At 45.7% G+C, this 15461-nt stretch overlaps 1 protein-coding gene across 4 annotated transcripts in view; it reads left to right on the top strand.

Annotated features, from left to right (window-relative positions):
* The window catches only part of ULK2 (unc-51 like autophagy activating kinase 2), a 194424-nt gene that overhangs the window by 63657 nt on the left and 115306 nt on the right, over positions 1-15461 (top strand). For 3 of the 4 annotated variants that reach the window (XM_063954005.1, XM_063954004.1, XM_063954007.1), the window contains one exon: positions 11206-11379. In XM_063954005.1, the coding sequence (XP_063810075.1) occupies positions 11206-11379 (174 nt within the window). Of the gene's footprint in view, positions 1-9014; positions 9110-11205; positions 11380-15461 lie in introns of those variants that run through there. The other variant, XM_063954006.1, reaches the window with a different exon arrangement.

Genomic DNA, 15461 nt, shown 5'->3' with positions numbered 1-15461 from the left:
AGTTGCTATCACTGCTGCTTATATAGAGGCTGCAGCGATAGCATGAATATAGTAATGTAGCAGGAGGCATCACACCTACTGCTGCATTGCTGATCCTAACTGCAGTATCCGATCATCTCCGACACCCTCGCAAACGGGGACGGCGCATGTACAAAGGACCGAACATCGGTACTTTGCAGTGCAGGTTGGCACTACGTTCACATTTGATTCAGACCCCCTGTGTTCACTATATCTGTACGAGCAACAGAGGAAATTACTTGGGCCATAAGATTCCATTGGTCCCCTGGCAGCTCACTAATGTTTTTAAAGCATGACAATGTAGTGCTTCTATAGAAAACCATAGAGTAGAATATTTTTATGGAAGCTCCATTAGAGGGATGACAATCTTGTTTCTATGGGAAACCTAAACACATACGCATTGTACAATGTTTATATTGTTGGTGTGTCATAAACCTTGCGGATTATAAAATATTCAGAACCACCTACATATTCACCTACGTATGAAGCTTTAGGTTTATTTTTGTCAAGAGTATTTAAATGAAGGCGTTATTTACGTTGTTAAAAATGTATTCAAGATGTCTGCATTATGCACTCCTGCTTTTCATGTAATGGAATGACCGCACGGGGGGCCTGGAAGCGAGTTCTTTCTGTAATAAGCATTCAGAGCCAGAAGGCTGTCCTTGTATAACCTGGCTACACAATGCTGGGAGCTGGCAGCAGCAGTGCCAAGCTAATGCTGCATGAGAGAAGGCAGCAAATCTCTAATCACAGATACATAATCTTCTCCTCGCCGAAAACCTAACTGGTATATTGACAGTGCACTGCTTGATTGTAGAAATCATTTCCGTGCTTTTGAATATATTTATTCCTGACATTGCTACAGCAACATTACGGTCTCGTTCTGTTTTGACAGAATACAGGTTGAGTATCCCTTATCCAAAATGCTTGGGACCAGAGGTATTTTGGATATCGGATTTTTCCGTATTTTGGAATAATTAGATACCATAATGAGATATCATGGCGATGGGACCTAAGTCTAAGCACAGAATGCATTTATGTTACATATACACCTTATACACACATCCTGAAGGTAATTTAATACAATATTATTAATAACTTTCTGTAGTAAACCAAGTTTCTGTACATTGAGCCATCAGAAAACAAAGGTTTCACTATCTCACTCTAACTCAAAAAAGTCCATATTTCGGAATATTTGGATATGGGATACTCAACCTGTAGTACATTTAAGGTTTACAGACCTGATATGGATCCTCTAGGTTGATTTCTAGTATACTCTAATGATAGCATATGGCCAGTTAAGGTTTTTGGAAGGCCCCAGGGCAAGATGATATAGTTATGTGTGGGGACCCGGGTGATTTCCCTGGCAGCCCTGTTATGTAGAATAATACTATTTTAGAGGTTCACATATTAATATTTGGCAGCAGTGATCTTTTTTAGTGACTGAGCTGCGAGGCATCGCAAATGTAAAAGCCACCCACAAGTGAACAGAGATGCCCACTGAAGCCATCGGAACATGCTCAACAACTGCCACACAGATATGAGGCACATTGACTCCATGAGTGCCTCCATGGGTGCAAAATAGCTGCGGGAGCTGCGCGCTGACTACATGTTTTAATTTCTCACTGAAAGCGGCATCGCTAAGGTACCTTGGCGCATGTGCACTGTGGCCATGATGCATGGACAGTTTGACGATAATCGCTCAGTTGCAACACCTTCAAAGTTGCGACTGCATCTGAATCAGGCCCTAAGAGCGGAGTAACGTGAGAATTCAGGATCTGTGTGTGGAGTCCACTGATTGTCAGATATAGAGTGTATGACATTAGGATCTTACCTGTTGTGGCCCAAGGAAAATTAAACACTCTTGGGGCAAAATGTAACAGAGTGAGAGATTTGGTAAGGTTTTTCAGTTTTTTTTTTTTTTTTAAAGTGGCAATCATTTACACTGCAAAATTAGGTTGATCTTGCTGTGTAAATGATTGCCACTTAAAAAAAAAAAAAAACCTGCAAAACCTTACCAGATCTCTCACTTTTTGAAACTCTCACTCTATTACATTTGGCACCTGGTGTCTATGATGAAAGTCTACCTAAAAATCCATGACCTTGCTTTAATGAAATAAACATAAATTGCGCAGCTCAGTCCTCCAGCGGGTGGGGTTGGAGATGATGTGGTGCATAATGTTGTCTTTCCCCTATCTGATCCTAGGTTTGCTGTTGGCACTATGTGACCAACATGCCTTGTGTGGAAGAGGTTATTTGATGTTATTGTTAGCTAATCTGTTTAGTTGTTTGTATGACGTTAGCTAAAGTGCCTGGGACCTAGTCAATTGATTTTCATGACAGCCCCGAGGCTGCATGTATCATGTGTTTCTGCCCACACCCTTCTGAGGTGCCAGCAGAAGTCTGCATTAAGTAGGTCTTCGGGGTTGGTTGCGAGTGCCGGGTGCACTGTACCTGCAATGCGCCCACCACTTAGCATGGGTGAAGCAATTTAATGCGGCTAATACCTTACATTCTCGCCCCAAAAATGCGCAGTCATGGGAATTCATTTTTGAATAGCTTAACCTGGAAGGTAAATCCCTGACTAATCCCACCCCCAAGAATGTTCAGGGAAAGATTTATTAACATCTGGAAAGTGATAGGTGTTGTTTGCACAACCTGTAAAATTACAGAAGCTGATTGGTTGGAACTTTATCTCTCTCCAAGATTTGATAAATCTCCCCCAAAGTCTCATTCTCTGGGTTTTTTTTTTTTATATGGCCCACTGAGTTTCACCCACTGACCCAGCTTCCAGTAAGAGTTGGAGCCCTGGAGTAAGTACAGGGCATAAAGTAGGAAGGAGAAAAATTCCCCAGGTGAAGGCATGCTTTCTTAGGGTGCATTATCGAACGACTGCGCATGCATACGGATCATAATACGCAGGCACGAGGCCAAACTGTGAAAAAATCCTGCGTCGTTTGGGGGTGGTAACTGCCATTTTCTTGGAATGTCAGGGAAAACGCAGGCGTTCCCAAGCCCCTTCAGTCCTGGGCTATGCACAGACTGGAAAAATCATTAGACAGTGAGTGAGTTGCGAACGGATTTGCAGCTGACCAGCCTTTGCAAAGCTTTTTGCACAGCGTACGCAGACTATCCAATCACAAACTTCTGCAAATTTGCAGCGGTGCAATCATGTCTGAATTAGGCATAAATTCCCTGCCCAGTAGGTACACATGACATTTATAAGGCTAGTGGCTTAATACAATTTGGTTGTTGGATGCTGTCTGCTTCTGTATTTGTTTTGCTGTTTTCTGACGTCCTAGTGGATGCTGGGGACTCCGTAAGGACCATGGGGAATAGCGGCTCCGCAGGAGACTGGGCACAGCTAAGAAAGATTTAGGACTACCTGGTGTGCACTGGCTCCTCCCACTATGACCCTCCTCCAGACTTCAGTTAGAATCCTGTGCCCGGCTGAGCTGGATACAAACTAGGGACTCTCCTGAGCTCCTAGAGAGAAAGTATATTTTAGGTTTTTTATTTTACAGTGAGATCTGCTGGCAACAGACTCTGTGCAGCGAGGGACTAAGGGGAGAAGAAGCCAACCTACCTAACTGGTGGTAGCTTGGGCTTCTTAGGCTACTGGACACCATTAGCTCCAGAGGGATCGACCGCATGGAACCGGCCATTGATGTTCGGTCCCGGAGCCGCGCCGCCGGCCCCCTTACAGAGCCAAAAGCAAGAAGAATCCGGAAAATCGGCGGCAGAAGACATCAGTCTTCACCAAGGTAGCGCACAGCACTGCAGCTGTGCGCCATTGCTCCTCATACACACTTCACACTCCGGTCACTGAGGGTGCAGGGCGCTGGGGGGGGGGGCCCTGAGAAGCAATAAAAACACCTTGGCTGGCAAATATATCACAATATATAGCCCCAGAGGCTATATATGTGATAAATACCCCTGCCAGAATCCATAAAAAAGCGGGAGAAAAGTCTGCAGAAAAAGGGGCGGAGCTATCTCCCTCAGCACACTGGCGCCATTTCTCCCTCACAGCTCCGCTGGAAGGAAGCTCCCTGGCTCTCCCCTGCAGTCTACACTACAGAAAAGGGTAAAAAAGAGAGGGGGGGCACTAAATTTAGGCGCAATATACATATAGCAGCTATAAGGGGATATAATTTAGTTAATCCCTGATTTATATAGCGCTCTGGTGTGTGCTGGCATACTCTCTCTCTGTCTCCCCAAAGGGCTTCGTGGGGTCCTGTCTTCTGTCAGAGCATTCCCTGTGTGTGTGCGGTGTGTCGGTACGGCTATGTCGACATGTTTGATGAGACTTATGTGGAGGAGGAGCAGGTGCCTATAAATGTGTTGTCACCCCCTGCGGGGCAGACACCGGAGTGGATGGACTTGTGGAAGGAATTACGCGACAGTGTCGACTCCTTACATAAAAAAATTTGACGACATGCCAAATGCGGGGCAGCCGGCTTCTCAGCCCGTGCCTGCCCAGACGTCTCAAAAGTCATCAGGGGCTCTAAAACGCCCGCTACCTCAGATGGCAGACACAGATGTCGACACGGATACTGATACCAGTGTCGACGACGAAGAGACTAATGTAATGTCCAATAGGGCCACTCGTTATATGATTGAGGCAATGAAAAATGTTTTACACATTTCTGAGGTGACCCCAGGTACCACAAAAAAGGGTATTATGTTTGGAGAGAAAAAACTACCAGTAGTTTTTCCCCCTTCTGAAGAATTAAATGAAGTGTGTGAACTAGCGTGGGCTTCCCCCGATAAAAAATTGGTAATTTCAAAAAAATTACTAATGGCGTACCCTTTCCCGCCAGAGGATAGGTCACGTTGGGAAACACCCCCTAGGGTGGATAAAGCACTTACGCGCTTATCAAAAAAGGTGGCACTGCCGTCCCAGGATACGGCCGCCCTAAAGGAACCTGCTGACAGAAAGCAGGAGGCTCTCCAGAAAGCTATATATACACACACTGGTATTATACTGAGACCAGCTATTGCCTCAGCATGGATGTGCAGTGCTGCAGCTGCATGGTCAGACTCCCTGTCAGAAAACATTGACACCCTAGACAGGGACACTATATTGCTAAACGTAGAGCATATTAAAGACGCTGTCTTCTACATAAGAGATGCACAGAGGGATATTTGCCGGCTGGCATCTAAAATAAGTGCACTGTCCATTTCTGCCAGGAGAGGGTTATGGACCCGGCAGTGGACAGGTGATGCAGATTCTAAAAGGCACATGGAAGTTTTGCCTTATAAGGGTGAGGAGTTGTTCGGGGATGGTCTTTCGGACTTAGTGTCCACAGCAACAGCTGGGAAATCAGCATTTTTGCCACATGTCCCCTCACAACCAAAGAGAGCACCGTATTATCAGGTACAGTCCTTTCGCCCCCAAAAGAGCAGACGGGGTAGAGGCGCGTCCTTTCTGCCCAGAGGCAGAGGTAGGGGAAAAAAGCTGCAACATACAGCCACTTCCCAGGAACAAAAGTCCTCCCCCGCTTCTTCTGCTAAGTCCGCCGCATGACGCTGGGGCTCCACAGGCGGAGCCAGGTACGGTGGGGGGCCGTCTCAAAAACTTCAGCAATCAGTGGGCTCGCTCACAGGTAGATCCCTGGATCCTTCAAGTGGTATCTCAGGGGTACAGGCTGGAATTCGAGACATCCCCCCCCCGTTTCCTCAAATCTGCCTTACCAACGACTCCTTCAGAAAGGGAGGCTGTGTTAGAGGCAATTCACAAGCTGTATTCCCAGCAGGTGATAGTCAAGGTGCCCCTACTTCAACAAGGACGGGGTTACTATTCCACAATGTTTGTGGTACCGAAACCGGACGGTTCGGTGAGACCCATTTTAAATTTGAAATCCTTGAACACATATTTAAGAAAATTCAAGTTCAAGATGGAATCGCTCAGGGCGGTTATTGCAAGCCTGGAAGAGGGAGATTACATGGTATCTCCGGACATCAAGGATGCTTACCTGCATGTCCCCATTTACCATCCTCACCAGGAGTACCTCAGATTTGTGGTACAGGATTGTCATTACCAATTCCAGACGTTGCCGTTCGGCCTGTCCACGGCACCGAGGGTATTTACCAAGGTAATGGCCGAAATGATGATACTCCTTCGGAAAAAGGGAGTTTTAATTATCCCATACTTGGACGATCTCCTGATAAGGGCGAGGTCCAGAGAGCAGTTGTTGGTGGGCGTAGCATTATCTCAGGAGGTGCTACACCAGCACGGTTGGATTCTGAATATTCCAAAGTCTCAGCTGGTTCCGGCGACACGTCTACTGTTCCTGGGGAGGATTCTGGACACAGTCCAGAAAAAAGTGTTTCTCCCAGAGGAGAAAGCCAAGGAGCTGTCATCTCTAGTCAGAGGCCTCCTGAAACCAAAACAGGTGTCGGTGCATCATTGCACGCGAGTCCTGGGAAAGATGGTAGCTTCCTACGAAGCGATTCCATTCGGCAGGTTCCATGCCAGAACCTTTCAGTGGGACCTGTTGGACCAATGGTCCGGATCGCATCTTCAAATGCATCGGTTGATAACCCTGTCTCCAAGGACCAGGGTGTCTCTGCTGTGGTGGCTGCAGAGTGCTCCTCTCAGAGAGGGCCGCAGATTCGGCATACAGGACTGGGTCCTTGTGACCACGGATGCCAGCCTTCGGGGCTGGGGAGCAGTCACACGGGGAAGAAACTTCCAAGGACTTTGGTCAAGTCAGGAGACTTCCCTACACATGAATGTTCTGAAACTGAGGGCCATTTACAATGCCCTAAGTCAGGCAAAGCCCCTGCTTCAAAACCAGCCGGTTCCGATCCAGTCAGACAACATCACGGCAGTCGCCCATGTAAATCGACAGGGCGGCACAAGAAGCAGGACGGCGATGGCAGAAGCCACAAGGATTCTCCGATGGGCGGAAAATCACGTGTTAGCACTGTCAGCAGTGTTCATTCCGGGAGTGGACAACTGGGAAGCAGACTTCCTCAGCAGGCACGACCTCCACCCGGGAGAGTGGGGACTTCATCCAGAAGTCTTCCAACTGATTGTAAACCGTTGGGAAAGGCCACAGGTGGACATGATGGCGTCCCGCTTAAACAAAAAGCTAGAAAAATATTGCGCCAGGTCAAGAGACCCTCAGGCGATAGCTGTGGACGCTCTAGTGACACCGTGGGTGTACCGGTCGGTTTATGTGTTCCCTCCTCTTCCTCTCATACCCAAGGTACTGAGGATAATAAGGAAAAGAGGAGTAAGAACTATTCTCATTGTTCCAGATTGGCCAAGAAGGTCTTGGTACCCGGAACTTCAAGAATTAATCTGAGAGGACCCATGGCCTCTGCCGCTCAGACAGGACCTGCTACTGCAGGGGCCCTGTCTGTTCCAAGACTTACCGCGGCTGCGTTTGACGGCATGGCGGTTGAACACCGGATCCTAAAAGAAAAGGGTATTCCGGAGGAAGTCATTCCTACGCTCATTAAAGCTAGAAAAGATGTAACCGTACAACATTATCACCGCATATGGCGAAAATATGTTGCGTGGTGTGAGGCCAGGAAGGCCCCAACGGAGGAATTCCAGCTAGGTCGATTTCTGCACTTCCTACAGTCAGGGGTGACTATGGGCCTAAAACTGGGTTCCATTAAGGTCCAGATTTCGGCTCTGTCGATTTTCTTCCAAAAAGAACTGGCTTCACTGCCTGAAGTTCAGACATTTGTCAAGGGAGTGCTGCATATTCAGCCTCCTTTTGTGCCTCCAGTGGCACCGTGGGACCTCAACGTGGTGTTGGGTTTCCTAAAGTCACATTGGTTTGAGCCACTCAAAACCGTGGATTTAAAATATCTCACGTGGAAAGTGGTCATGCTTTTGGCCTTGGCTTCGGCAAGGCGTGTGTCAGAATTGGCGGCTTTGTCATGTAAAAGCCCCTATTTAATTTTCCATATGGATAGGGCAGAATTGAGGACTCGTCCCCAGTTTCTTCCTAAGGTGGTATCAGCTTTTCACTTGAACCAACCTATCGTGGTGCCTGCGGCTACTAGGGACTTGGAGGACTCCAAGTTACTGGACGTAGTCAGGGCCTTGAAAATTTATGTTTCCAGGACGGCTGGAGTCAGGAAGACTGACTCGCTATTTATCCTGTATGCACCCAACAAGATGGGTGCTCCTGCTTCAAAGCAGACTATTGCTCGCTGGATTTGTAGCACAATTCAGCTTGCGCATTCTGTGGCTGGCCTGCCGCAGCCTAAATCTGTAAAAGCCCATTCCACGAGGAAAGTGGGCTCTTCTTGGGCGGCTGCCCGAGGGGTCTCTGCTTTACAACTTTGCCGAGCTGCTACTTGGTCAGGGGCAAACACGTTTGCAAAATTCTACAAATTTGATACCCTGGCTGGGGAGGACCTTGAGTTCTCTCATTCGGTGCTGCAGAGTCATCCGCACTCTCCCGCCCGTTTGGGAGCTTTGGTATAATCCCCATGGTCCTTACGGAGTCCCCAGCATCCACTAGGACGTCAGAGAAAATAAGATTTTACTCACCGGTAAATCTATTTCTCGTAGTCCGTAGTGGATGCTGGGCGCCCGTCCCAAGTGCGGACTGTCTGCAATACTTGTATATAGTTATTGTTAACTACAAGGGTTATTGTTGAGCCATCTTTTGAGAGGCTCTGTTATGTTCATACTGTTAACTGGGTATATTATCACGAGTTATACGGTGTGATTGGTGTGGCTGGTATGAGTCTTACCCAGGATTCAAAATCCTTCCTTATTGTGTCAGCTCTTCCGGGCACAGTATCCTTACTGAAGTCTGGAGGAGGGTCATAGTGGGAGGAACCAGTGCACACCAGGTAGTCCTAAATCTTTCTTAGCTGTGCCCAGTCTCCTGCGGAGCCACTATTCCCCATGGTCCTTACGGAGTCCCCAGCATCCACTACGGACTACGAGAAATAGATTTACCGGTGAGTAAAATCTTATTGTTACTTTCTATTTGTTGTCCGATCACTTACATCTCAGCACATACAACCTATTGAAAATCCAGTAGAATGTTCTTCACTTCAGTGATTACTCAGCCCAAGTGTTGCTTTAACGAATGGATGTCACTCCTGGACATAGGTGGGTGGCCTTGTTATGTTCAGGAAGAGAACATCTGCATACCAGTTTTTCCTCTTATGTTAATGTTTAAGGATGATTGTAAAAGAATAGTTTTAGTAGATATTTGCAGATTTTGCCATTTAATACAGTTTGGTTATTTGCCTTCTCCTTTCACTTGAATCCCTATATTTCCTCCAAGGGAATGCAGTCAATATACCGGCTGTTGGGATCCCGGTGTTCAGGAGACGGCCAGAATCACGACAAAACGATTGGCATAACAAACGCTTGATATTCCCACTCGGTTGGTGGGTCCACACCACCAACCGAGTGTGAATAGAACCTGTGGCAAGTGAAGCGAGCCCGCGAGGGGACTCCGTGCCGGGACTCCGGCAGACGGGATGCTGCTGTCGGTATTGTGACAGCCGGCATACGGTCTGCCAGGATATCGTATGTATACCACTCCTGTAAATCTGCATTAAAATGTGAAAATGTACTTGGAATGCAGTGATTTAGTGGCGTTTCCTGTAGACATGATATGTATGCATGTTACAGAGGGAACAGATGGAAGTATTTTAGTAGCATACACATATATACATACATTGTTATACATTACCCCTGTGCTAGACAAAATGAAGCACGGTATTTGAAGCTTGCAACCCTCTTTAATATTTGCTTTAGTGATTGTGTCAACTGTAGCTTTATGTAGAAAATGTGAGAACCAAAATTTTTAATTATAATTTACTGTCCACCTGAATCACTACTAAACTAACAAAATTAATAGAAGTGAAAATTAGAAAAATGTTAACTCTGGAAGTTAAGGTGCATACACACGGTGCAATATATCCTTGCGATTTGACTATATAGTCAATATCGCAAGGAAAGTCTGTGCAAATTGCACCATGTGTACACAGCTTGCGATACCGATGTACGGTCCCGCGGGGTCGGTATCATAAGGAAAAATAAACTGTGCAGTCAAGTCAATTTTGACTCTCTAGTACAAAGTATAGTCAAAACCGGCCATTGCCAAAATCACAAGCACACGTAGACAATATCACAGTCAAAATTGCACCATGTGTATGCACCTTTAGGGCAAAAGACTGGTATATTAATCTGTGACATGAATGTAGAATGAAGTGAATGTTTTGCAGTTTGCAGCATTGTTTTACAGTTGTGAGCCTCTAATGGGGCAAAAACCATCTGCCTCACATAGCAAAGTTTGTAGGGTATAAAATATGATGTGTCAACATTTTGCCTGTTTAAAAGTTACGATATTTGTTTTTTGTACTGCATATTACTGTATATACAAAGGTTTTTATTTCTGTAGGAAAATCTGTACACACTTTTAGGGCAGTACAGATAGTGTTATTGTTAGCATTGCTACCTCACAGCACTGAGGTCATGGGTTCGATTCCCATCATGGCCTAACTGTGCGGAGTTTGTATATTCTCCCCGTACTTGTGTGGGTTTCCTCCGGGTACTCCGGTTTCCTCCCACACTCCAAAAATATACTGGTAGGTTAATAGGCTCCCAACAAAAATTACCCTAGTGTGTAATGTGCATGTACATGTGTTTATGACGGGTGGTCTTCAGTATGCCGAATGTCGGAATCCCGGCGCACAGTATACCGGCGCCGGAATCCCGACACCCGGCATACCGACAGCTATTCTCCCTCGTGGGGGTCCACGACCCGCCTGGAGGGAGAATAAAAGTGTGGCGCGCGTAGCGAACCCGCAAGGGGCTCCTTAGCGCTCGCCGCGCTGTCGGTATGCCGGCGCCGGTATGCTGGTCGCCGGGAGCCAGAGCGCCGGCATTACATACTACACCCGTTTATGACAGATTAGATAGGCCAAGTGGGTCTTATCTGCCATAAAATTCTCTGTTTCTATGTTACTGCAGCAGGATAGTTCGGTACACCTCCGTGTATTTGGCAACCTGGTAATTTTTAGGTTATACAGTATATACAAAATAAATGAAAAATACACAGAATTAATAATGAGACTTTAGCTTATGAAATTTAATTAAATAGAACAGGATATCTATAGCTAACAGTTAATTTGAAACAAAAACATTTTGCAGTTTTGTTTAAATCCCATTATATGTTTTGTGTTGTAATGCAGCCAAAGGGACACTGAGTGAAGACACCATACGAGTCTTCTTGCAACAGATTGCTGCTGCCATGCGGGTATTACACAGCAAGGGCATTATCCACAGGGACCTGAAGCCACAAAATATACTTCTCTCCTATGCCACTCGGAAAAAGTTAACTTTTAGTGGCATCCGGATAAAAATTGGTAAGTCCCAAAGAAGATACGCTTTCTGTACTGTACCTTAAGGAGAATTGCATGTAATTGTGGATTGTGTATTGAATCCTTTATGAAGTGCACTTTACAGAGCATACAGAGCCTTGCTCTAAAGTATCCCCCCCCCCCCCCCCCCCCCACAACTTTGAAGATATTTTATTTATTTTTTTAATTGTGAAGCAAAACACAAATAGGACAAAATCACAGAAAATTTCAGCGTGCATAACTATTCACCCCCCTAAAGTCAGTACTTTGTAGAGCCACCTTTTGCGGCACTTACAGCTGCAAGTCGCTTTGAATAAGTCTCTATGAGCTTGCCACATCTTACCACTGGGATTTTTGCCCATTCCTCAAGGCAAAACTGCTCCAGCTCCTTCATGTTGGATGGATTCCGCTTGTGAACAGCAATCTTCAAGTCTGACCACAGATTCTCAATTGGATTGAGATCTGGGCTTTGACTAGGCCATTTAAATGTTTCCCCTTAAACCACTCGAGTGTTGCTTTGGCAGTATGCTTCTGGTCATTGTCCTGCTGGAAGGTGAACCTCCGTCCCAGTCTGAAATCACAGACAGACTGAAACAAGAATATCCCTGTATTTAGCACCATCCATCTTGCCCTTGACTCAAAACAGTTTACCAGTCCCTATTGCTGAAAAACATCCCCACAGCATGATGCTGCCGCCACCATGTTTCATTTTGTGGATGGAGTTCTTGGGGTGATGGGATGTGTTGGGTTTGCGCTAGACGTAATGCTTTCCTTGGTGGGCAAAAAGTTAATTTCAGTTTCGTCTGACCAGAGCACCTTCCTCCATACATTTGGCAACACAAACGTGCCTTCTTATTTTTAACACTAAGTCATGGCTTTTTTCTGGCCACTCTTCCATAAAGCCCAGCTCTATGGAGTGTACGGCTTATTGTGGATACATTCTGGATACATTCGCAGATACACAAGTTTCTGCTGTGGAACTCTGCAGCTCCTTCAGGGTACCTTTGTTCTCTATGCTGCCTCTCTGATTAATTCCCTCCTTGCCCAGTCTATGTGGGATATCCAATTGTTTGAAAAGTCATCTGGGTGTCTGTTTTTTTCCTATCTAATAGATGAACATTTGAATTCCACCCTATGAGTTTTTGGTGGCCGGCCCTCTCTTGGCAGGTTTGTTGTGGTACCATTTTCTTTCCATTTGAAGATGATGGATTTGATGGTGCTCTGGGGGATCATCAAATATTTGGATATTTTTTTATAACCCAACCTTGACTTGTACTTCTCAACAACTTTGTCACTGTCTTCTTTGGAGAACTCCTTGGTCTTCATGGTGTGATGCCTCTTGCTTAGTGGTGTTGCAGCCTCTGGGGCCTTTCAGAAAAGGTGTGTTTATACTGACAGATCATGTGACACTTAGATTGCACACAGGTGGACTTCATTTCACTAATTATGTGACTTCTGAAGGTAATTGGTTGCACCAGAACTTTTCAGGGGCTTCATAGCAAAGGGGGTGAATACATATGCACATGCCAATTTTCAAATTTTTATTTATAAAAATAATTTTTTATATATATATTTTTTTTTTCATTTCACTTCACCAGCTTAGACTATTTTGTGCCTATCCATCACATAAAATTCAGATAAAACCTTTTTTTTAAATTACAGGTTGTAATGTAACAAAATAGGTAACAAGCCAAGGTGGTGAATACTTTAGCAAGGCACTGTATTTAGGGGGTAATTCTGAGTTGATCGCAGCAGGAATTTTGTTAGCAATTGGGCAAAACCATGTGCACTGCAGGGGAGGCAGATATAACATGTGCAGAGAGAGTTAGATTTGGGTAGGTTATTTTGTTTCTGTGCAGGGTAAATACTGGCTGCTTTATTTTTACACTGCAATTTAGATTGCAGATTGAACACACCCCACCCAAATCTAACTCTCTCTGCACATGTTATATCTGCCTCCCCTGCAATGCACATGGTACCTCATTCCGAGTTGTTCGCTCGCTAGCTGCTTTTAGCAGCATTGCACACGCTAAGCCACCGCCCTCCGGGAGTGTATCTTAGCATAGCAGAATTGCGAACGAAAGATTAGCAGATTTGCGAATAGAAACTTCTTAGCAGTTTCTGAGTAGCTCCAGACTTACTCAGCCATTGCGATCAGTTCAGTCAGTTTCGTTCCTGGTTTGATGTCACAAACACACCCAGCGTTCGCCCAGACACTCCCGCGTTTTTCCCAGAAACGGCAGCGTTTTTTCGCACACTCCCATAAAACGGCCAGTTTCCGCCCAGAAACACCCACTTCCTGTCAATCACAGTACGATCACCAGAACGATGAAAAATCCTTGTTATGCCGTGTGTAAAATACCTAACTTTTGAGTAAAATAATGAAGCGCATGCGCTCTGCGAACCTTGCGCATGCGCAGTAAGCGACTTATCGCAATATAGCGAAACTCGTCAACGAGCGAACAACTCTGAATGAGGGCCATGGTTTTGCCCAATTGCTAACAAAATTCCTGCTGCGATCAACTCAGAATTACCCCCTTAGTGATCACATCAGTCCTTGCCCTCTCTCACAATTACAAACGGGGTCAGCAAGTTTTCTAAGTGCAATCTGCTGGTATATCCTAGTAAACCGTATTTGTTGTAGTTAATCTTTTGACTGTCTGCCAAGGTCTGAAAACACAATTTAATTTTTTTTTATATTTTACACTGTGCATGTCCACTGTGATTAAAGGCCTATATACTTAACCTGCTAATATAGTTACCCTCTTAGAGGTATATTCAATAAGAGTCGGAAACTGCCGTCTTGTCGGAAAGACGGCAGTTTTTGACTGATTGAATTCGGAAGGGTTTCCAACCTATTCAATGTCGGGCCGTTTTTCTTCCAACACGTCGGGAAGTCCGACTTGTCAGAAGACTGTTGGAATACACGCAGATCGGCTGATCCACGTGTATTGTTGGGAGCGGGGCCAAACCTGACAGGTTTTAGCCCCGTTTCCGACAGTGTCAATCCAACTTAAAAAAAGTCAGAGTGACACTGTCATGAACGGACCAAACCTGTCGGGTTTGGCCCGGCATTGAACAGAGAGCTGTCGGGTGCCTATTGAGCTGCTGGACAGCTATTGAACACACTCCTTACTGTGTGTGTGTGTGTGTGTGTGGGGGGGGTGGGGGGGGAGGAATTGCTGAGTAATAGAAAGTCCTCTGTTGTGTTGGAGAATTACAGTTGTTAGGGATGATGCACTTAATTACACTCTCCTTTACACTTTATGTGTACTTTGAAATCCCAAAAAATAAATCAAATACTGAAATGCCATACAAAGTTATACAATGGATATAACCTAAAACATTACGTATTGACTCTCCCATAGAGAGTGTACAGCCTAAAGGGAATAAGTGATCTCCATACACAAATGTTTAGTTACAGATACTGATCATAGATATAAATTCCTAAGGACTACAGAGTATCTTCAGGTGGTTTTCTGCTGTGGAGCAGTCACCTTGAAGCCTTTAACCACGTACCGGATGATTTTTCCCTTCAAAACCGTTTATAACATTGTTTCTCTATCGTCCTAGTGGATGCTGGGGTTCCTGAAAGGACCATGGGGAATAGCGGCTCCGCAGGAGACAGGGCACAAAAAGTAAAGCTTTAGGATCAGGTGGTGTGCACTGGCTCCTCCCCCTATGACCCTCCTCCAAGCCTCAGTTAGATTTTTGTGCCCGGCCGAGAAGGGTGCAATCTAGGTGGCTCTCCTAAAGAGCTGCTTAGAAAAGTTTAGCTTAGGTTTTTTATTTTACAGTGAGTCCTGCTGGCAACAGGATCACTGCAACGAGGGACTTAGGGGAGAAGAAGTGAACTCACCTGCGTGCAGGATGGATTGGCTTCTTGGCTACTGGACATTAGCTCCAGAGGGACGATCACAGGTACAGCCTGGATGGTCACCGGAGCCTCGCCGCCGGCCCCCTTGCAGATGCTGAAACGAGAAGAGGTCCAGAATCGGCGGCAGAAGACTCCTCAGTCTTCTTAAGGTAGCGCACAGCACTGCAGCTGTGCGCCATTTTCCTCTCAGCACACTTCACACGGCAGTCAC

The sequence above is a fragment of the Pseudophryne corroboree genome, chromosome 2 (genome assembly GCF_028390025.1).
Source record: "Pseudophryne corroboree isolate aPseCor3 chromosome 2, aPseCor3.hap2, whole genome shotgun sequence".
NCBI classification, from domain to species: Eukaryota; Metazoa; Chordata; class Amphibia; order Anura; family Myobatrachidae; genus Pseudophryne; species Pseudophryne corroboree.
This window is presented reverse-complemented; position numbering and strand designations above follow the sequence as displayed.